The following is a 22,591-nucleotide window of genomic DNA, read 5'->3' as shown; positions in this document are numbered from 1 at the left end:
AGGCAAATGTATTTTGCTGAAATACACTTTTTTCTCTTTTTTTTTCTTTAGGAAAATGTTGTTTGTGCAATATTTAGACCCCTTAGCATTTCATGTCAATCTCACATAAAATTCAGATGAATAAATTTATATGAATTTAATCTCCAAGGAGCTTACCTTGACACTCACGTAAACTAGTTTCACGTGAATTCCAGATGAAAAAAAAACATGGTCTTTTTTGGGGCATGAAATTCGTGTGAACTATCAAAATTAAACTTTAAATAACACATAAATTTTCAAACTTGATTGAAATCATGACAAAAATTGTTATGTAAAGTTCACGTGAAATGAATAAAAACAACAGTAGTATACCGCTGAAGTGTAACAAAAAAAATACCAACAAACATAGAACTGTTTGATAATAACATACAAATTCCTGACTTGGTACATGAAATTTTAAGAAAAAAAAGTTAGTTTAACATGGGTTATGGCTAGCCAAACCTTCCGCTTATATGGCAATATAAAAAAAATATCGCTAAAATGACAACACTACGTGACAGGAATACAGCACAAACAAACACCAGAAAACTCAGCACAGTGAAACACACACATAAATAATATAATAGTACATTACAACATGTAAACTGCAGAAAAACAACAAACATCTTCCATTAACGAAGGCCATATTTAAAGTAGAAACTTTAGGAATAGTAGTCAGCACTTTCGAAAGGTGTTTAGTCGAACATCTTGATGATCCAGCTATGTATCGTTCTTCATACGGAGTTTTGTGAAGTTTTGGTATCTAGAATAATGGTGATAGATTTTCTTCGTTTTCTTTGATATTAATACCAAAAGATAGAAGGACAGATTTGTGATTTTGTAAAATTTCATTCTTTGTAAATGATGTTTAAGAATGTAGGATCACCAGTTTTGCTGTTTATTCCAAGATCTTTTGTAAGACATTGCAAATAATGGTTTTTACATACGAAGAAAATAATATTGGAGGCTTTATCTGCTGGAACAACACATATTTGTCATCCAAAGAAGATAAAGCATCCACAACCTCCTGGTTATAGATTGGGTTATAAACTATTGTGCGCATAGTGCATTTTAGTATTTGAATGCATGATCAAATAGCTTTGATCCATTCAGACAAAGTGTCCAGATCTGATTTGTCTGGTTCGTGCTTTATTCATTTTCTAGCATAGTCCTCAACTGCATCCATCAGTAACCCGAAGTTCTTATCCAGTTGATGGGCTGGGGAATTCTATATTTTGATTCCTTGGCTAACAACTCTACTATAATTGTATTTTGACGATGCACATTAGCAATATCAATTCACATGAAATTCACGTAAAAATTTTAACACGTAAAAATTTTTACGTGAGTTTCATGTTTAATCTCGTTTTACGTGAATTTCACGTGATTTGTTTTAGAACAGCACGCAGATAATAAAAGATAGAGAAACACAAAATATCACAAACATAGGGGATTTATAATGTACGCTCCCTATTCGTGGCTCTGTATTTATACATCCCCTCATTGTGTTATTGTACTTTGGCAAATTTATGCCATTTTTTGCTTCTTTGTTACATATTTGTTTGATTTGTTTAGTGATTAAGATTATAAAACAATGTTGACTGCTATATATTTGATATTTTTACCTATTATGTCTGTTTGTTTTGTTCACGCATCGTTGTCAATATAATGGAATTTGATGCGACTGTCATACAAGTGAGAGGTGTAGCTAGCTATAAAACCAGGTTCAATCCATCTTTTCTACATAGGAAAATGTCAGTACCAAGTCAGGAACATGACAGTTGTTATCCTTTCATTTAATGTGTTTGAGCTTTTGATTTTGCCATTTGATTAGGGACTCTCCGGGTTTTTTTTTAATTTTCCTTGGAGTTCAGTATTTTTGTGTTTTTATTTTTTTACACTAGTGGCAACAGTGGGAGTGGAAGTGAAAACATAATTTGTTTGTGACCATAGTGTTTTAGCATGACACTCTGACTCAAGTCCTTTTCCCATAATAAATTAAGTAATGTATATCGTAGCAGTTCAGAACAGTAAATATTTAATGATACGTAATCGGTCGATCATTTACTTTAATACCATACTAACCTGACAGGTGTGTCTGTAGTAAGATTAATCCACCAATAGCAATTAAGATTCTACCTAGACCCATCATGTTGTCATATGTCCCTGCAAAACAGCTGGTAACGTACAATTTTAGTGGATAAAAAGTTTTCAACAAGTGACATACTGTTTTTTCATAAGATTGTTAAACTGATGTCAAAATGTCCTCAATTTGTTTTTTGTTCTTGAAAATGACTTATTATTGTTTATTATATCAGAGTTTTTAATTTTCTAAAATATGCAATAAACAATTGAGTTCATAGATAAAGTCAACAGTAGTATACCGCTAATCGAAAGTCATAAATCGATTGAGAGAAAACAAATCCGAGTTACAAACTAAACCCGTGGGAAACACATCATCTAGAAGAGAACTTCAAAAGGAATCAGTTTCTAATCGGCAGATTCTTATAAATATGTTATCCTCCGTACGTGTACATCAAACAGAAATGTCACATGGATGGCTTTAGAAAAAACAGTCATGACAAGCCAAATGGAACCATGAATACTAGAAATACTTGATACAACTTGTAACTGCATGGCTGTGGTTAAAAGGCATGTAAATAAAGTAAGATGTTGAACACAATAATGCGCGGGAAATATATTTGCTTATTGTAGTATTGAATACATTAACAGTGAATTAAAAATCATGAAGTAACGGCAAAGGTATTCCCCATGCTAAGGTTTGTACAATTAACATATGTTGATGTTAAAAGGTACTACTAATACTATATAATGAACAATTTAACATGTATGCAAACATTGTCAAGTGTTAAAAATGAAATGTGCTTTAATTGGGTTAGCTTCTTTTATTAATCCTTTATTATCCGCCATGCCGCTTCAGATTCAACTGAATGTCTCAGTCGAACATAGGTCACAATCTATGAAAACCCAGTATTTACAACAGTGTCTTGGCATTTTGGTTTTTCTGTGCTCTTTAACATCTAATTTGATTTTAGCCTTCTTATATTTTACCGTGGTAAGGAGTTAAATGATATCATAAACGCATTATTGAGCAGCTCATAACATTAATATTGTAATTATATATTTGAATTCAAAACTTAAATCAACCTACAAGAATATTTTGTACATTTACAATCTGAGATATAAGTACATATTCGAATTAGATTGATACTTCAGTATGGGAGAACATGACCAATGAATAAGTTGTACAAATAATGAAAACAACGCGTTATTAATATATCATGCGTCCGAAGCACTTTTCTAGCTTTAAACTAGCTTTCAGATACTTCTCTTTATTCGGTGCTTGTGTCTATTGTTTTTATGTTTGTTTGTTTTTTTGTGTGACTGAAGCCGATATTTTGAGTAAAGCCAATTACAACTGATTTTTGTGATTTTTACTGTTTGTTCTTATAATAATGTTACATCACAATTCCAGGTTAGGGGAGGAATGTGTGCTCACAAACATGTTTAATCACGCCACATTATATATGTGCCTGTCCAAGTTAGGAGCCTGTTTTGCAATGATTGTTGTTAGTTCATGTTTGCCATATTTGTTTTTCGATAGTTGTTTTGTTATAGATAAGACCGTTTGTTTCTTCGTTTGAATGTCTAAGACTTTTATAGGCGACTATACGGTATGGGTTTTTTCTTAATGTTGAAGGTCGTCCTGAACATGCATGAAATATCTGCCACTGGACGTTAAATAACCAACAATCAATCCACTATTGTTGAAGGCCGTACGATTCCCAATGATTCCTTGAAGCCACTTCATTTGACCTCTTGTCGACAGTTGTTCACTGGAAATCTGATTTAAAGAAGAAGAGCAAAAACCTAAAAGTATACCATAAACTGATTAAAGTTGTTTCATGGTATACAGACGGTACGAGAATCATATATTTTAAAACTCAGTATAGGTCATGCTAGATAGTGTTGTACATAACATAGTTTACTCCTTAAATCGACACAGATGTTTAATTTGAAATGCCTGGATAATATTGTTGTTTTTTTTTCAAACTTAATATCAGAATTCACATGTGTAGAGGAATAAAACATAACAGCCCAATATGATTTGATTTTTATTAATGCGGTTGATCCGTTTTGATGCTTAATTTTCAGGCTTAGTATTAGTATGTACTTGTTTTGTAACCAATACAGTGGTCACAACCTGATACAAATTTCTTTTTTTAGGTCACGAATTTTTTTTTTTAATTTATACATTCGACAAAACCAACGAAGATGATGTCAACACAAACTTAGAATTTTTTTATCGAGTTTTTTTCCAATGGATTCTGATCATTTTTTTAACAGAATTCATACAAAAACTTATTTAAATAAGAAGAGAAAACATCTTGCGTAATTATTAATTTTAACGTTCATGTATATTGACGAACTTCTATTTCTCTGCAGTAACATTGTCTCTGATCTCGTCTTATCGTGTCTTAATAAGTATATTTCAAATTTTGCGCACTTTATTAACAGTTGTTTGCTTCTAACAAAAACATCATCAAGCAGAGCTAAGAATAAACAAGAATATGTCCATTGTACACGGAAAGATTATATCATAAGGAACATGTGTACTAAGTTTCAAGTTGATAGGACTTCAACTTCATCAAAAACTACCTTGACCAAAAACTTTAACCTGAAGCGGGACAGACGGTCGGACGGACGACCGGACGAACGGAAGAACAGACGAACGGACGAACAGACGAACAGACGAACGGACGAACGGATGCACTGACCAGAAAACATAATGCCCATAAATGGGGGCATAAAAACAACTGAAATTGACGCTGTTGAAGTAATACATTTATCATAAAAAAAACATTAATACGTGCAAGAGAGAAGCAAAAGATACCAGAGGAACATTCAAACTCATAAGTCGAAAATAAACTGACAACGCCATGGCTAAAAAAGGAGATACTCCCCTGCCAACACAGACGGTATCTTACAGTTTGAAGATCATTCGAGTCAGTATTTTTTTTAATTTTTATTTGTTTATCGAGTTTTGATTAACGAGTTATGAACATCGGTATTCTACCGTTGATTCTTCCTTATCATTACTTAATTATTTACTACGTTTGTCATCATCATAAAAAATATTTATAATGCAAATATGTTTATATCAAACGTAAACAAATACCTGGAGAAATGGAAATCCTCGTAGCTATATTGTATACTTCAAATCTTGATTTCCTTATGAATATTGCTGTTGTAGTCAGTGTGTATCTGGTTAAATCAATACACATTGATGCTTTATAAAACAAATCTTGTGTTATTTCCTGTTTTATCGTTTTTATATGCTTTAGAAAATATCCTAAAAAATGAAATTCGTCACACCAATTCCAGCTGTCATTTACCGTATTGTCTGTGAAGAAAACAAAATCAACATCAAAGAATTGTACTTTAAAAAGCAAGATAAATGTTTCCGTTCGTACATACTATTTTTGCAGAACATCGATGTAATGCGCCTGATCTAGCGCCGTTTTGAGTTCATGCAATTCCTTAAGTCTTTATATACATGATTTATATATAAAGCAAGATAAATCTTTACTAATCACTCTTTCTGTCTGTCATTCTGTCAGCATTTCTACCATTATTAAGTCCAGATTGCATAAACCGATTACTTGAAATGTTAAGTTCATGCAATAGCGTACAAAATTGTAATCCTGTTATCTATGATGAGTATCATCCAGCAAATTTAAGAATAAAAAACAACTGAAATTGACGCTGTCGAAGTTTTACATTCACCATCAGAAAATGTTTACCGTCACGTATTTCTGTCTCAAATCCCGAGAGACATGTTATCCTCTTCTGCAATTTTAGGTGACAATAGTGTCGCATCATTTGCAAATTTATCGATTGTGCACAATTTCCTACCCTGATATTTTGACTGAGATTAGATTTGCATGACCATTGATACGTGCAAGAGAGAAGCAAACGATACTAGAGGGACATTCAAACTCATAAGTCGAAAATAAACTGACAACGCCATGGCTAAAAAAAAAGAGACACTCCCCTGCCAACACAGACGGTATCTTACAGTTTGGAGATCATTCGAGTCAGTATTTTTTTTAATTTTTATTTGTTTATCGAGTTTTGATTAACGAGTTATGAACATCGGTATTCTACCGTTGATTCTTCCTTATCATTACTTAATTACATGTATTTACTACGTTTGTCATCATCATAAAAAATATTTATAATGCAAATATGTTTATATCAAACGTAAACAAATACCTGGAGAAATTGAAATCCTCGTAGCTATATTGTATACTTCAAATCTTGATTTCCTGTTGTATATCGCTGTTGTAGTCAGGGTGTATCTGGTTAAATCGATAAACTCTTTTGCTTTATAAAACAAATCTGGTGTTACATCATGTTTTATCGTTTTTATTTGATTTGGAACACATCCTAATAAATGACATTCGTCACACCAATTCCAGCTGTCATTTACCGTATTGTCTGTGAAGAAAACAAAATCGACATCATCGAATTGTACTTTAAAAAGCAAGATAAATGTTTCCGTTCGTACTTACTATTTTTGCAGTCCATCGAGAAAATGCGCCTGATCTGGCGCCGTTTTGAGTTCATTCAATTTGTTAAGTCTTTATATACATAAATTAAATATTAAACAGGATTAATCTATACTAATCACTTTGTCTGTCTGTCATTCTGTCAGCACTTCTACGTTATATGATATGACCAGATTACCTTAACCGATTTCTGAAAATGTTAAGTTGATGAGACTTGAGATCATTCGAGTCAGTATGATTTTTTTAAATTTTAATTTGTTTATCGAGTCTTGATTAACGAGTTATAAACATCGGTATTCTTTATAATTATTTGCTATTTTTTCATCAGTATAAAAATATCTATAATGCAAATATGTTTATATCAAACGTAAACAAATACCTGGAGAAATGGAAATCCTCGTAGCTATATTGTATACTTCAAATCTTGATTTCCTGTTGTAAATCGCTGTTGTATTCAGGGTGTATCTGGTTAAATCGATAAACTCTGTTGCTTTATAAAACAAATCTGGTGTTACATCATGTTTTATCGTTTTTGTATGATTTCGAAAATATCCTAATAGATTACCTCGGTCACACCACTTCCAGCTGTCATTTACCGTATTGTCTGTGAAGAAAACAAAATCAACATCAAAGAATTGTACTTTAAAAAGCAAGATAAATGTTTCCGTTCGTACATACTATTTTTGCAGATCATCGAGGTAATGCGCCTCGTCTAGCGCCGTTTTGAGTTCATGCAATTTGTTAAGTCTTTATAGACATGATTTGTATATAAAACAAGATAAATCTATACTAATCACTTTGTCTGTCTGTGATACTGTCAGCACTTCTACGTTATATGATAAGTCCAGATTGCCTAAACCCATTTCTGAAAATTTTAAGTTCATGCAATGGCGTACAAATTGTAATTCTGGTATCTATGATGAGTAAATTTACCATAAAAGATCAGTTGATTGGAATGCTGAGAAAGATCTTTTTTTGTTACGATTTTAACTTAATTGCTTTAAAGTGTTCTGCCTATATAGGGTGCATTTTAGCAAGTTTTACACATTTTTGTTGAATATAAAGCATAGAAATTTAGTAACTGCGTTGTTTTCATACATTCAATTGAATTGTCAAAATTACCAAAACGTGTGTAGATGATTAGATAAGTTCAAAAAACACGCTTTGTTAACATTTCTCCATTGTGATAATAAAAAATTGCAAAGTAACTTTACATCAAATTTGAGATATTCCTCTCCAAAGGGGTAATGGCATCTCATTTAAATGATTGGTTCAAACCTGTTTAGGCCGGAAAAAAAATTCACTTACTATCCTAGGATTTCTCTCTCATGAAAATTATTCTAAATAGTCAAATTCACCTATCATTTGTTTAAGCTGGCAGAATATTGTATAAAGACATGATAAGTAATTTAAAATTAATTCCAGGTGTCAAAAAAAAAGTGTGTTGAAATCTAACTTTCTGTTAGAAAAGCACAAATTTTGAGAAGCATCTTGTTTGTGTTAGGATTTCAACAAAATCTGATTTATATGTTTTATTGCTATTCAAAAAGTTTCCAGCTGTCAATTTATTTATTTTTTTATCTAAAATAATGGAAAAAGGAAGGTGTAAAATGAGTTTTATATAAAATCATAAATTTGGAGAAACGCCCCTTTTGCTAATTCGTGGTGTACAATTTCTAGTGTGGAGAAAATTTAGTTTTTAAAAAAAAATCCGAAAATTTGAAAAACGTCTTCTCGTGCTGGGATCTAAAAAAAGTTGATATATAGGTTTATCATATATTTAGAGCAAATAACTTATAGTTTGTACAGTATGTTAAAGCATTAAATTTACATGAATTTCATATTTTGTGAAATGGTGTTTATCGGGCTGATATGAAAAATTTATTACATGCCTCCGGCTATTATCACTTGCCTTTCCGTAACGTTATCGCATGGCATTCCGGCGTTACTCGGCAAATTCCGGAAAATACACCTCAATGGTACGTTTTAAGTGAAATACATAACAAAGTAGGGTACAAAACAATAATTAGGAAACAGAGAGAAAAATGTATTATGTAAAAAGCAAATAAAAACAAAAAAAACAAAGGTTACAATAAATACATCTTTCAAAGTTTCCAGCATAATTTAGAAAGTTTCTTTATAAATGTTGACTTTTTCAAACAGTGTTCATTATGTTTTGTTGATTTTTTTTTATCGTCAATATAAAAATATATTATCCTGTTGTTTTTCGCCTCTGTTGAGGCATATGATAGAAAGATATCATATCGGATGTAATACATTTGTCGTCCGACGTCCGTAAACTTTTCATTTTTTAGACTTCTACTTGAGAACCAATTAAACTGTTATTGTTCTCCATTGTGGAAGCTAATGATAAAAAGATCATAACATGTCATTTTTCATATTAGATGTCTTATCAGCCCTCGAGCCTTCGGCTCTTGGGCTGATATCGAACCTTGGGCTGATAACGCCACTGATATAAAAAAAAATACCATGTATTAATCTGATATTATCATATACTTAGAGTAAATAACTTATATTTTTTACAGTATGATAATAGCATTAAATTTACGTGAATTCCATATTTTCCAAAATGGTGTTTAGCGGGCTGATATGAAAAATTTATCACATGTTTCTGACTATTAACACTTGCCTTTCCGTAACGTTATCGCATGGCAAATTCCGGAAAATACATCTCAATGGTACGTTTTCAGTGAAAAACATTACAAAGTAGGGTACAAAACAATTATTAGGAAAAAGGAAATAAATTATGTAAAATAAAAAAAAAAACAAAAACAAAAAAAAAACAAATGATACAATAAATGCATTTTTTAAAGTTCCAGCATAATTTAGAAAGCTACTTTACAAATGTTGACTTTTCCAAACTGTTCATTATGTGTAGTTGATTTTTTTAGGGTCAATATAAAAATATATGATACTGTTGTTTTTCTCCTCTGTTGAGGCATATGTTAGAAATATTTCATATCGGATGTATTACATTAACTTTTCACATTTTGAACTTCTACATGAGAACCATTTACATTTTTGTAAAAGGATCAATATATTAAACTGTAATTTTTTCCATTTTGTTGAAGCATATGATAAAAAGATCATAACGTGTCATTTTTCATATAAGTTGTGTTATCAGCCCTCGGTCAATATCAGCCCTCAAGCCTTCGGTTCATGGGCTGATATTGAACCTTGGGCTGATAATAAATCTGATATGAAAAATGCCATGTAATAATCTTATATTACTAAGCTATTAAAAAACGATATCAACGTCTTTGGTAGAAACGTTTGTGAAACATATATCTTTTTGTGTAAGAATTTCACCAAAAATTGATATAAGTAATTAGAAAGTTTGTCAAGGATTTGAAAGCAGAAGATGTGTATATTTTGTTATAAGATTTATTATTATAAATGAGTGGGACTAAGTCCATTATGGCTAATTCATATTAGATGTCTTATCAGCCCTCGAGCCTTCGGCTCTTGGGCTGATATCGAACCTTGGGCTGATAACGCCACTGATATAAAAAAATACCATGTTATAATCTGATATTATCATATACTTAGAGTAAATAACTTATATTTTTTACAGTATGATAATAGCATTAAATTTACGTGAATTCCATATTTTCCAAAATGGTGTTTAGCGGGCTGATATGAAAAATTTATCACATGCTTCTGACTATTAACACTTGCCTTTCCGTAACGTTATCGCATGGCAAATTCCGGAAAATACATCTCAATGGTACGTTTTCAGTGAAAAACATTACAAAGTAGGGTACAAAACAATTATTAGGAAACAGAAAATAAATTATGTAAAATTAAAAAAAAACAAAAAACAAAAAACAAATGATACAATAAATGCATTTTTTAAAGTTCCAGCATAATTTAGAAAGCTACTTTACAAATGTTGACTTTTCCAACTGTTCATTATGTGTAGTTGATTTTTTTAGGGTTAATATAAAAATATATTATACTGTTGTTTTTCTCCTCTGTTGAGGCATATGTTAGAAATATTCCATATCGGATGTATTACATTTGGCGTCCGACGTCCGTAAACTTTTCACATTTTGAACTTCTACATGAGAACCATTTACATTTTTGTAAATGGATCAATATATTAAACTGTAATTTTTTCCATTTTGTTGAAGCATATGATAAAAAGATCATAACGTGTCATTTTTCATATAAGTTGTGTTATCAGCCCTCGGTCAATATCAGCCCTCAAGCCTTCGGTTCATGGGCTGATATTGAACCTTGGGCTGATAATAAATCTGATATGAAAAATGCCATGTAATAATCTTATATTACTAAGCTATTAAAAAATGATATCAACGTCTTTGGTAGAAACGTTTGTGAAACATATATCTTTTTGTGTAAGAATTTCACCAAAAATTGATATAAGTAATTAGAAAGTTTGTCAAGGATTTGAAAGCAGAAGATGTGTATATTTTGTTATAAGATTTATTATTATAAATGAGTGGGACTAAGTCCATTATGATCATAGTAGACTGTACTGAAATGCTCTGAAAATTCTTGATTGCCTAGTAATTGCATAAGAAATAAAAGAACAGCGTTAATCGGCACTGATTTTCTAATTCGTCAAATATATTGCTGATATGGACCTCTGATATAAGTTTGATTAAAATCTGACAAGATTTGTACACGGGAGAGCGCTTACAATGTAATTTCCCATATAATTAATATTTCCAAGGGGCATAACTCTTTCAAAAATAGTTGATCGGCACTAATTTTTGAACTTGTTAAAGGCATTGCCGATATAAACATCTAATATAAATTTGATTATAATCTGAAAAGATTTTTATAGGTGATAACGCTTCTAATACAATTTTTCATATAATTTACATTTTTTTCTGAAAAACGCTTCGGACGTTTAAGATTTATAAAGTGTTATTTTCATAAAGCGGGATAAATAAAAAAAAACGTAAGGGGGACATTTACCATACTAAATAATCAAAACCATGAAGGGCGAAAAAACAACTACAAGGACTAAGATCAACTTTTCCAATGCAATTGGTCATCAACCATTAAGCATAATTCCACAATATTTATGCTGGACGTTCAATTAAATACTGCCAGTTCTTACTTACTGATGGTAACTATAACAATCGAATACTTATCAAATTATGATTTCTGATATTTTTTTCTAATTAAATTTGATATCATGCTTACTTTCGTCACACAAGGATGCAAAAATTTTTTTTATTTTAATTACAGGTCTGGACAGGATTTCATTTCGTTCCACTGTATGCCCAAAAATTAATACATCTGAAATGAAAAATGCCATGTAATAATCTGATAATACTAAGCTATTAAAAAACGATATCAACGTCTTTGGTAGAAATGTTTGTGAAACATATATCTTTTTGTGTAAGAATTTCACCAGAAATTGATATTAGGAATTAAAAGTTTGTCAAGGGTTTGAAAGCAGAAGATGTGTATATTATATTATAAAATTTATTATTATAAAGGAGTGGGACTAAGTGCAACATGATCATAGCAGACTGTATTAAAATGATCTGAAAATTCTTGATTGCCTAGTAATTTCATTAGAAATAAAAGAACAGCGTTTCTGTGCCCCCCCCCCCCCCCCCCCCCGCGTTGCACATATCTTATCTGTCCAAGGGCAATAAATAAAATAAGTAAATGTTTGGGGTTCTTTACCACAAAATCCGCTTAAAACTGTACACGCGAGAGCGCGTCTATTGGAAATTTCCATTAGATCTATATTTTCATGGGCATAACTTTTTTAAATAGTTAATCGGCACTGATTTTCTAATTCGTCAAATACATTGCTGATATCGACCTCTGATATAAGTTTGATTAAAATCTGATAAGATTTGTACACGGGAGAGCGCTTACAATGTAATTTCCCATACAATTAATATTTCCAAGGGGCATAACTCTTTCAAAAATAGTTGATCGGCACTAATTTTTGAACTTGTTAAAGGCATTGCCGATATAAATATCTGATATAAATTTGATATTAATCTGAAAAGATTTTTACAGGTGATAACGCTTCTAATACAATTTTTCATATAATTTACATTTTTTTCTGAAAAACGCTTCGGACGTTTAAGATTTATAAAAGAGGGACGAAAGATACCAGAGGGACAGTCAAACTCATAGATCGAAAACAAACTGACAACGCCATGGCCAAAAAATAAAAAGACAAACAGACAAATAATAGTACAGATGACACAAAATAGAAAACTAAAGACTAAGCAACACGAACCCCACCAAACACTGGGGGTGATCTCAGGTGCTCCGGAAGGGTAGGCAGATCCTGCTCCACATGTGGCACCCGTCAAAGTGTTATTTTCATAAAGCGGGATAAATAAAAAAAAACGTAAGAGGGACATTTACCATACTAAATAACCAAAACCATGAAGGGCGAAAAAACAACAACAAGGACTAAGATCAACTTTTGCAATGCAATTGGTCATCAGCCATTAAGCATAATTCCACAATATTTATGCTGGACGTTCAATTAAATACTGCCAGTTCTTACTTACTGATGGTAACTATAACAATCGAATACTTATCAAATTATGATTTCTGATATTTTTTTCTAATTAAATTTGATATCATGCTTACTTTTGTCACGCAAGGATGCAGAAATTTCATTCATTTCATCCACACGTCTGAACAGGATTTCATTTCGTTCCACTATATGCAACGTTGTAATCTGTAATGTATCATCAACTATTTGTTTTAAACAATAATCAATATATAAAGTGCTGTTTAGTTGGTTGTCTTTATGTACCGCTCACATTCGTAATGACATGAGAAGAAAATGATTAAGTTTCGAAAAAACTGAAACATAAAACGAAAATAATCTTTATATAAATCCGAAATGGTATTCCTAAATTCTTATATTGACTTGAAAGATACAAAAGACCTTTCAAAACAATTGCAAATGATGATCTTTTTTTTTGGGGGGGGGAGGGGGGTATTTTTCGCTATCCTTCTTAAATTGTCATATACATTCTTTGATACAGCTTTGAAAAACAGTAAAAAAGATATTTATGTTGTAGCATGCTGACCTCAGTTTTCCAATTCAAAAAAGAATATCCTCATGATCATAAATGTCAAAAAGGGGATTAAGTCTGTCAAAATAATCAGAATAATGATAAAATATAATATACTTAATATGTTCTTTGATTGAGTTAAGCTATTTCAGTTGATATTTTATAGTGTGTCTTTCTATGTTGTGATGTTACACTATTGTTTCAGAAAAAGGGTGAAGGTTTGGTACCATTAAAACGTTTAAACCCTCTGCATATGTTTGCACCTGTTCTAAGTCAGGAATCTGATGTTCAGTAGTTGTCGTTTGTTGATGTGTTTCATAAGTGTTTCTCGTTTCTTGTTTTTTATATAGATTAGACCGTTGGTTTTCCCGTTTGAATGGTTTTACACTAGTAAATTTTGGGGCCCTTTATAGCTTACTGTTCGGTGTGAGCCAAGGTTCCGTGTTGAAGACCGTACTTTGACCTATAATGGTTTACTTTTATAAATTTTGACTTGGATGGAGAGTTGTCTCATTGGCACTCATACCACATCTTCTTATATCTATATTCAGGTTATTTAAACTATTAATGTTGTCGTTGCCTTATTCAAGTCACCCTTTTCCGCGGTTGTGACATTACAATGCAACTGATCATCAAATACTTATTTGCCAGGAGAACACGACGGTTGTCAGTAATGAAGTTCACCTAAAAGTGTTTTGGTTGGTATTGTTCAATCTTTAGTCTTTTGTGTAGTGTTTGTGAACTGTTGTTTTTCTTTATGTAATTTTGCTTTAGCCTTGGTTTTTTCACTCTTGACGTGTTTTAGTGTTTCTGATTTTTATACACGTTAAGGTAAAGCATGACGATTTTCATCTATTCTAATTTCAGCTGCAAAAAAAATTCTTTTACATGTAGCTTGAGTTATACACAATGTGAGTAAAATTGAATAGTTTGGCTGACCTGTCAAAAATGAATAATGTATATATGTCTTAACAGAGAGGCGAAGGATACAGCAGGGACATTTAAACTCATAAGTGGAAAATAAACTGACAACGCCATAGCTAAAAATGAAAAAAGACCTACAGACAAACAACAGTACACAAAACAGCACATAGAAAAATATGGATTGAGCAACACAAACCACACCAAACAATTGGGGTGATCTCAGGTGCTCCAGAAGAGTAAGTAATTCCTGCTCCACATTTAGCACCGGTCATTTGCTCATGTGAGTACAAATGCGGTGACAAGTCTAATTCGGTAGGCCACAGTGCAACGGTAACACTGTATATAACGTTAAAGGATGTTCGCTAATCTAATTTTGACTTTTTGTCACATATTCGGATTTTTTTCGTTTTATCCATGTAGTTCATCCCCTTCTTTTATATTCATAATTTTATTACATATAGTTTCAAAATCCATTTAGAAAATAAAACAAAGAAGAAAGAGGATAATGTTGAATCAATGAAAAATGTAGAGAGAATCGTTTCACGCCAAATTATCAACGTCTTATATCTCAATGACAGGAACACGGACCTACCATTTTAATCTAATTTTTAATTTCCGTTACTTATATACTATCAATTCATAATAGTCTCCTAAAAGCTTGTTATTTTGAAACAGAGCAGCCAATATCCTTAGGTTCAAATAATAAAATGGGTATTCGTATTGAATTTGTTTTAAATATATTCTATTTAGATCATAGTAAAAACTAGTTAAAATAGATTATGCGATTTAGGTACAAACGGATCGCTACATTAAACTCATGAAACTATAAAAATACACAATGCATTATCAGTGCATATCACACATTACAGGTGCCAACATTTCGGTCAACTGTGATATCATTTTTCAAATTTTAAAATGTGTTTCAAAGATTTGTTGCTATGTATGTTTTGGCATTACAATCAATGATGGTATATTCATATATATGTGACTATATTGTCTGGAAAAAGAGGGGGTCTTAATCCTGCAAATATTTACCTTTTCTTGTTGAGTACTGTTGTTGGGATCGTGGAGAGAGTTACTAATATTTAAGCAGACAAGAAAAAATACCAAGATGAATAATACAATGGCTTTCTTTGCCCGTGATCGCTTTTCATTTAGATCTGTAATAGAAAAAATATGAAATGAATTAAATAGATATAATGTGGTATGAGTGCCAATGAGACAACCCTCCATCCAAGTCACAATTTTATAAAAAGTAAAACATTATAGGTCAACGTACGGCCTTCAACACGGAGCATTGGCTCACATCGAACAGCAAGCTATGAAGAGCCCCAAAAATGACTAGTGTAAAACCATTCAAACAGGAATACCATCGGTTTCATCTATATAAAAAACGAGAAACGAGAAACACTTTAGACGTTTTAACAGGCGCCAACCTTCACCCTAACCTGAAACAGTAGTATAACATTACAACTTTTTTTTTGTTATTTCACTTTTTACAACATAGAAAGACACACTATAAATTTTCATTGAAATGGCTTAACTCGATCAAAAACAAATAATAACAAAACAGGTAAACATACACTGAACGAAAAAATTTGATCTATGACACAATATAAATACAATATGCAAAACAATGTCCAAAAGACAACTATAACCTGGGACAAAATGGCGTTAAATAAAATAACGTACACAGGTAACTATAAATAAAATAATTTTGTTGTTAGGAGTACGGAAATATGTTTTTCAAATAATTTTGTTGTCATACTACGAGAACAGAAGTGAAAATCTATCGTAATACTAAACACTTATCAAAGGTGGTACATATAAAAATAATGGGACGAGATTAAACAGAAAAAACAAACAAACTTTAATAACAACAATGAATTACAAATTGTGTCAACAGGTCAAATCAATACGAAAGTATGATTTGAGAGTACTCGCAGTTACTGAAAGCTAGTTAAAAGCCCAAAACAATTAATAACAAAAAATCATGCATCAAAGACTAAAATTAATCAAAACACATCCCAGGGATTTAGTGTTTTAACGCCATGGACAGTCAAAGAAGACATGACTTGTGCAATGCCAAAATAAAATTATCGACAGGCAGAAAGATATTTAGGATTTAACCTTATAATACATATGTATAAAGTTATAAAGTTACATATAGATAAAACAATCTCTATATAGAAAATAAACGGGGATGTGTATTAATACACATAAAGTTTTGTTGTATACGATAATAAGTGAAAACCGAACAATTAAAAATATAAAAGTGTCCCTCTATACAATGATACAGTATGTCATAACCTCAATGAATTTTTTTTTTTTGTTTCATTGCCCGATTTAAAACATGACCAAACTTGAATACATATGGGAATTTAAAGTGAAGATTCCAAAAAACTTTTGAGAGCAAAATAAAAGAGCTCAAACAACACAAGATTGAAATTGAATCTCAATTATTAATACATAAGTATACTGTGTGACTAATACTTTTTTACGAAATAATTGACAAACGAAACCAATGAATGAAAACAAGGTAAAATGAGTTGCGTCGCATTATGTAATATCCGTCATGTGATCTCAGTTTGTGGGAGTGACGAGAACACTCCCAAAAGTGATGACTGAATGTAGAACATACAAACTCTGAGGAGCTTTTGTTTTGACGATAAATACATCGTGCAAAAATTACAACAGAAATAAAATTGCAGGCGTACCTATTCAGAGATTTATAAACTATGTTAATACCAGTTTTAGCTTTCTAAAAAGCTTTGAAGTGGTTCGAAGTAACATATTTTTAGGTAAGATGTAGTAAACATGGTTAATGTGGGTGTTCAAGCATGGGGAAGGTTCTATATATCTACTTTGTGTATCTTAAAGTGTGATAATTAACCTCCGTCTTAAACGGGATGTATTATGGTATACCGTAGTCCGTCCGTACGTCCGTACGTATGTCCATCACTTCTTCATACTTAATATAAATTTGCCTTTACCAATTACCAGTTCACGCAACAGGATTGACAGAAAGAGGTACTCTTTAGATTTAAAATTCTTTTGTGAGACCATTCCAGAGTTACGGGGCATAACAGTCGGATTTGAGGACATTTTCAACAAATCTAGCACTTTCTTTTGGGTTAGTTTACTAAAAACTTTACACTTTAGTTTGGATTACTAAATTAGAGCCCAGTTTCGATTTGACTATTTTTTTGGGGGTTGGCTTTCCTGTGTAGCGTGACTTTAACTTTCAAATGGAAGTTAATTGTTCACATGTTGTACCATTAATTGCGTATACTGTATTCATTTATTGGATACTTTTTACATTTTTACTTTTACTTTTAAAGCATTGTGAAGGTTCTATATATCTCCTTAGTGTATCTAAAAGTGTGATAATAAACGTCCGTCTTAAACGAGACGTATTATGGTAGTACGTCCGTCCGTATATCCTTCACTTCTTCATACTTATTATCAAATTTGCTTTTACCAATTACCATAACATTTTCACGAAACAGACAGACAAAAAGTCCCCAGTTGTTGGAATTAGTGACAGTGAGAAACTGTTCGATTTTGAATATTTTGTATTCTTCTTTTCAGAGTTATGGGACTTTGACCGTCGGATAAAAAGGGCAATATTCTACAATTAGCATGATTCGACATATGTTAACCAGGGAAAGCAAAGTTATTCATTAATCGGGTATCGAATACCCCTTGGAAATACCCTAGTTACATGTACACTTAAATTAATGCATTATATTTTCCGTGTTTCGAGGGTTACATGTATACACCTTGTACTTTCGGGTGCACTTTTGAGACCAATAATTTCAAATTGTATGATATGATTGTGTTAAATAATTTATAAAAACATATGTAATACTGTTGATTCATTATTATTCGTTAGATACAATTTTTGTGGGTTTCGTGGGAACAGGTGAACCACGAATTTAAAGGTTCAACGAATTAAAAAGGTTCTATTTCATTGTACACAGACATTGGCAAAACCACGAAATGAAATATCCACGAAAATGCTAGTTTTCCTCAATCCACGAAAATTGGTACCCGAGAAAATAAATGAATCCACAGTACTTAGATATCAATCAGAACTAAGTAAACGCGTCAGTGAACAGAGCTCTTAATAATTTCGTATATAACTACTATGACTAGTGATTTTTTTAATGAAATGTCATTCATAAGAAAACGAATCGTGCTCACTGCAGATCAATCTAACAAAAGGAATGCGTATCTATAATTAATGTATGGGTTTACTTCGAGGGATAATATTTACCAATATTCATACAATAACCTTTTTGTTGTATAGTAAAGATTTAAAGCATGCTATAAAACATACTTTTGAAAAATGATGACGTCAATTTTGAAGTTATATTTGAACTAGTACAATATGACAAAACATTACACGATACTTTTTGTCACGATCTGACGCTGCTATTCAATTAGGATATTCATTGTTGTCTTATAGAAATAATCCACATACCATTAGAAACCACCGGATCATGATAGAACTGATCTGGTAATATGCTCAAATTCCTATCAAAAACATTCAATCTTCTCACCGAATTGTTATCAAATTCAGTATCATCTTCTGAAAAACAAAATAAAAAAATTCAAACAACAACACAATTGCCAATGGAATGACTTTGTTTAAGATAGCTGTTATGAAAAAATGATACTTTTTACAAAATAGTTGGTAAACTTTTTGTAAGATTTCTGTTTTATCATTTTTATTTTTCGATTTGATATAAATGAAGTTTCTCTAATTTTTGTGCTATTTTCACATTTCTTGATCGGTGTAAGGAACATATTTCTCCTCACTAGTGAAATGTCTGTTCTCGGCAAATAGTTGGTCGAAATTTAATTATGACGTCAAATTTTCTTGGTTTCTTCGGAATTTCCTATTGTGACGTCATGATAAAAGGCAACCCTGCCTGATGACGTCACATATAAAGAACACAACTTTCTGCAAATCTTTGAAAAGAATGGATAAAAATAATTAGAGAAACAGATTCCACGACTATAACTCGTGTATTACGATATTTCTCCACTCTCAACAGTTTAATTTTAATTATTTAAAAAGCTCGGCAAGCCTCGCGCTTTAAATATTAAAGTTTAACTGTCTCGAGTGGAGACATTTCGTAATACATTTGTTGCAGTGGTGAAATTTATATATTTAAATTTATATGTAAAACCGATATGCTGTAACGATGAACAACTTCATAATGACAAGTCACGAACTTTTAAGTTATAATTTTAGTTGTTCGTCCTAATAATTTCGAAGGGCTGTCTTACGAGTTTAACTATACATGTGAGTATAGTTTGATAGGCAGTGAGCCACCTATAAATCTGACACTGGAATTGACAGAATAACAACAGATCGATTGTATGGCCTTAAATATTATACACTGGTCAAAGTGGTTAATTAAACGAAAACATTTAATCATTCAATTAACATTAAAAATTATCAAAATACCCAACTGCGGTCTTTAAAGACGGCCAAGGGAACAATCAAAAACCAAAAGTCCAATGCAAACAGACAATACCATCAGCAAAAAAGAAAATAATTAGAGGAAAATTGTCTACGCGCGACATTGATACCCTTTCACCTACAGATACCAACCCGCAAAAGTTATATTACAATGCTGAATCTGAATTAGCTGGTTTGGAATTCATATGACTTTAAATTCTTTTGAGGTGGGATGTTTTAGTAAAATGTCCTATGAACTCAGCATCTTTAATGACAGTTTTAATGTTTATGCAGATTAAGATTTAGAAATCATAAAGTGATTGATTGATTGGTGTTTTGTGCTACTTTCAGCACTCTTGGCTATTTCTTAGCGGTCACTTTTTATTGGTAAAGGAAACCGAGGTGCTCGGAGAGAACCATCGTTCTTCGACAAGAAAATTTGTAAAATTCATCTAGTGATATAATATAGAAGATGAATTCTACACAAATACGTGGGAAGATTAATGTCCATAGGATGATGATCTGTATGTCAAACAGCCGAGTCGTTTATCATATCATGAGATATGTAATGGGATACAGGCATTTCTCCTTTTTATCTAATCATATATAGTTTTCATACAGTTCAATAGTATTTAAAGTTCGATCTCTTGTATGGGTTATTATTCTCTTTGACACATATTACATATCATTGACTTTTTTCCATCAGCATCTTATGTATTTCATATAAGGTCTCGTCTGCTGTAACTTTTAAAATCTATATATATATAAATATACTGATGTCTCTCTTTTATCAGTTGTTTAACTAATTGTCTCTTATTTTACCGTTTTCTTTAGTTAGCTTAATATAAACACTTAGCGTATTGATATTTTTTACGATTGATCCAACCATACAATTACAGACCCAAAACGACTTCTTATTTCATCGACCATTGTAATACTTCCATTTTCCAACCTTTTTTTTAATTTTAATTTGATGTTTGAATCATCATGATAAATTTCTGATAAAATCAGAACAACCTTTGAAATGCGTATAATCTTTAATTAAATGAAAACAAATTTTACATGTATTTTGATTTTCTCACTAATAAGATGGTATTTTTTTCCAAGAGTGCATTTTTGATTTATTTAATTTCAAAATTTAACTCCAGTTCAACTGACATTACCAAAATGAAAAAATTGTAAAAGTCATTGTGTTGGTCAAAATAATGATCCTTTGCGGACCATTTGGAAAGAAAATATTGCATACGCATAGAAATATATCATAACTTGTATGTTTGCAAAAATTCAAAAAAAGAACAAAAAGATATTCCACAAAACCAAAAGCTACCCTTTAAAATTTACCACAACCAACCGCTAATTACTTGACTTCAGGAAAGGACATGATTAACGAATCTATGACAATCGTTATGCTTTCAACTTTCTAATTGACAACATCCCATTTCTTAGCAGTAACATACCCTCTGCTGAATCGTATCGCGTTTACATATCTCAGTTAATACGTTACACTCGTGAATTTCTCACTATATACACTTTATAAACCATAGTGTGCTCCTTCTTCACAAACTATTTTAAAAGAGTTATGAGGAAGAACAACTGGAATCAACATTACATAAGTTTAACAGTCTGTATCACAAATTGGTTGACTGATACGATGTGTTGGTTTCTTAACTCGCCAGCGGAATGTTTATGCGGACTTAGGTCTTTAGATATCTGCATAGTCGTCTGATCAGTATACAAGATAGAAATATTTCACATACCATTGAAAAACATCATATTATGATCGATCGGAATTACTTGGGAGCAATGTAACACATCTCGTTCTGTTGTCAGTGATATGTCCGAATTTTTTGCAATACCATACATCTCCGAGCGAGTACAGAGGTCTACACAAACTTTTGAAAAACGAAAACAAAAATTTCAAACAAAAACAAAATTGACAATGGAATGACATTTGTTTTAGATAACTGTTATGCAATGTATGTGAACATGATACTTTTTTACAAAAGAAATTGGTAATCTTTTTGTAGGATTTCTGTTTTATCATTTCTCTTTTTCAATTTAATATAAATGAAGTTTTTCCTATCATTCATATAAGTCCGGAAAATGATAAACAGAGCAATTAGGTTGAAACGAAAGGAATCGATGAATGACAAACAAGGTGAGAAGAGTTGTGTCGGCAGAGTAAGTACCTCTGCTATTTATGCAATACCCGTCATGTCAACCCAGTAGTTTGTTGTAGTGACGACAACACTCCCAAAACGGTAGTGATGACAGATTGACATAAATTGAAATGTTATTCCTCTTAGAGACTTTAGAACCGATATGCTGTATCGATGAAAAAATTTATAATGACACGTCACGAACTTTTAAGTTATAATTTTAGTTGTTCGTCCTAATAATTTCGTAGGGGTTTCTTACGAGTTTTACTTTACCTGTGGGTATACAAAAAGAGTTATAGTTTGATAGGCAGTGAGCAACCTATATGTCTGACACTAGAATGGACAGAATAACTACAGATCGTTGTTGTA

General features: G+C 31.7%; 1 protein-coding gene across 1 annotated transcript in view; it reads right to left on the bottom strand.

Annotated features, from left to right (window-relative positions):
- Positions 1-19,178, bottom strand: part of LOC127726798 (uncharacterized) — an 86,135-nt gene extending 66,957 nt beyond the window's left edge. Inside the window, exons 1-8 of the mRNA XM_052234251.1 lie at positions 19,077-19,178; positions 15,626-15,750; positions 13,233-13,323; positions 11,808-11,903; positions 6,991-7,215; positions 6,316-6,540; positions 5,219-5,443; positions 2,104-2,184 (exon numbers count right to left, since the gene is read on the bottom strand). Of these exons, the coding sequence (XP_052090211.1) occupies positions 2,104-2,184; positions 5,219-5,443; positions 6,316-6,540; positions 6,991-7,215; positions 11,808-11,903; positions 13,233-13,266 (886 nt within the window). The 5' untranslated portion in view covers positions 13,267-13,323; positions 15,626-15,750; positions 19,077-19,178. The remainder of the gene's footprint in view (positions 1-2,103; positions 2,185-5,218; positions 5,444-6,315; positions 6,541-6,990; positions 7,216-11,807; positions 11,904-13,232; positions 13,324-15,625; positions 15,751-19,076) is intronic.
- Positions 19,179-22,591: the final 3,413 nt, after the last annotated feature.

Source organism: Mytilus californianus, unplaced genomic scaffold (genome assembly GCF_021869535.1).
Source record: "Mytilus californianus isolate M0D057914Y unplaced genomic scaffold, xbMytCali1.0.p SCAF_18, whole genome shotgun sequence".
Classification (NCBI taxonomy): domain Eukaryota; kingdom Metazoa; phylum Mollusca; class Bivalvia; order Mytilida; family Mytilidae; genus Mytilus; species Mytilus californianus.
This window is presented reverse-complemented; position numbering and strand designations above follow the sequence as displayed.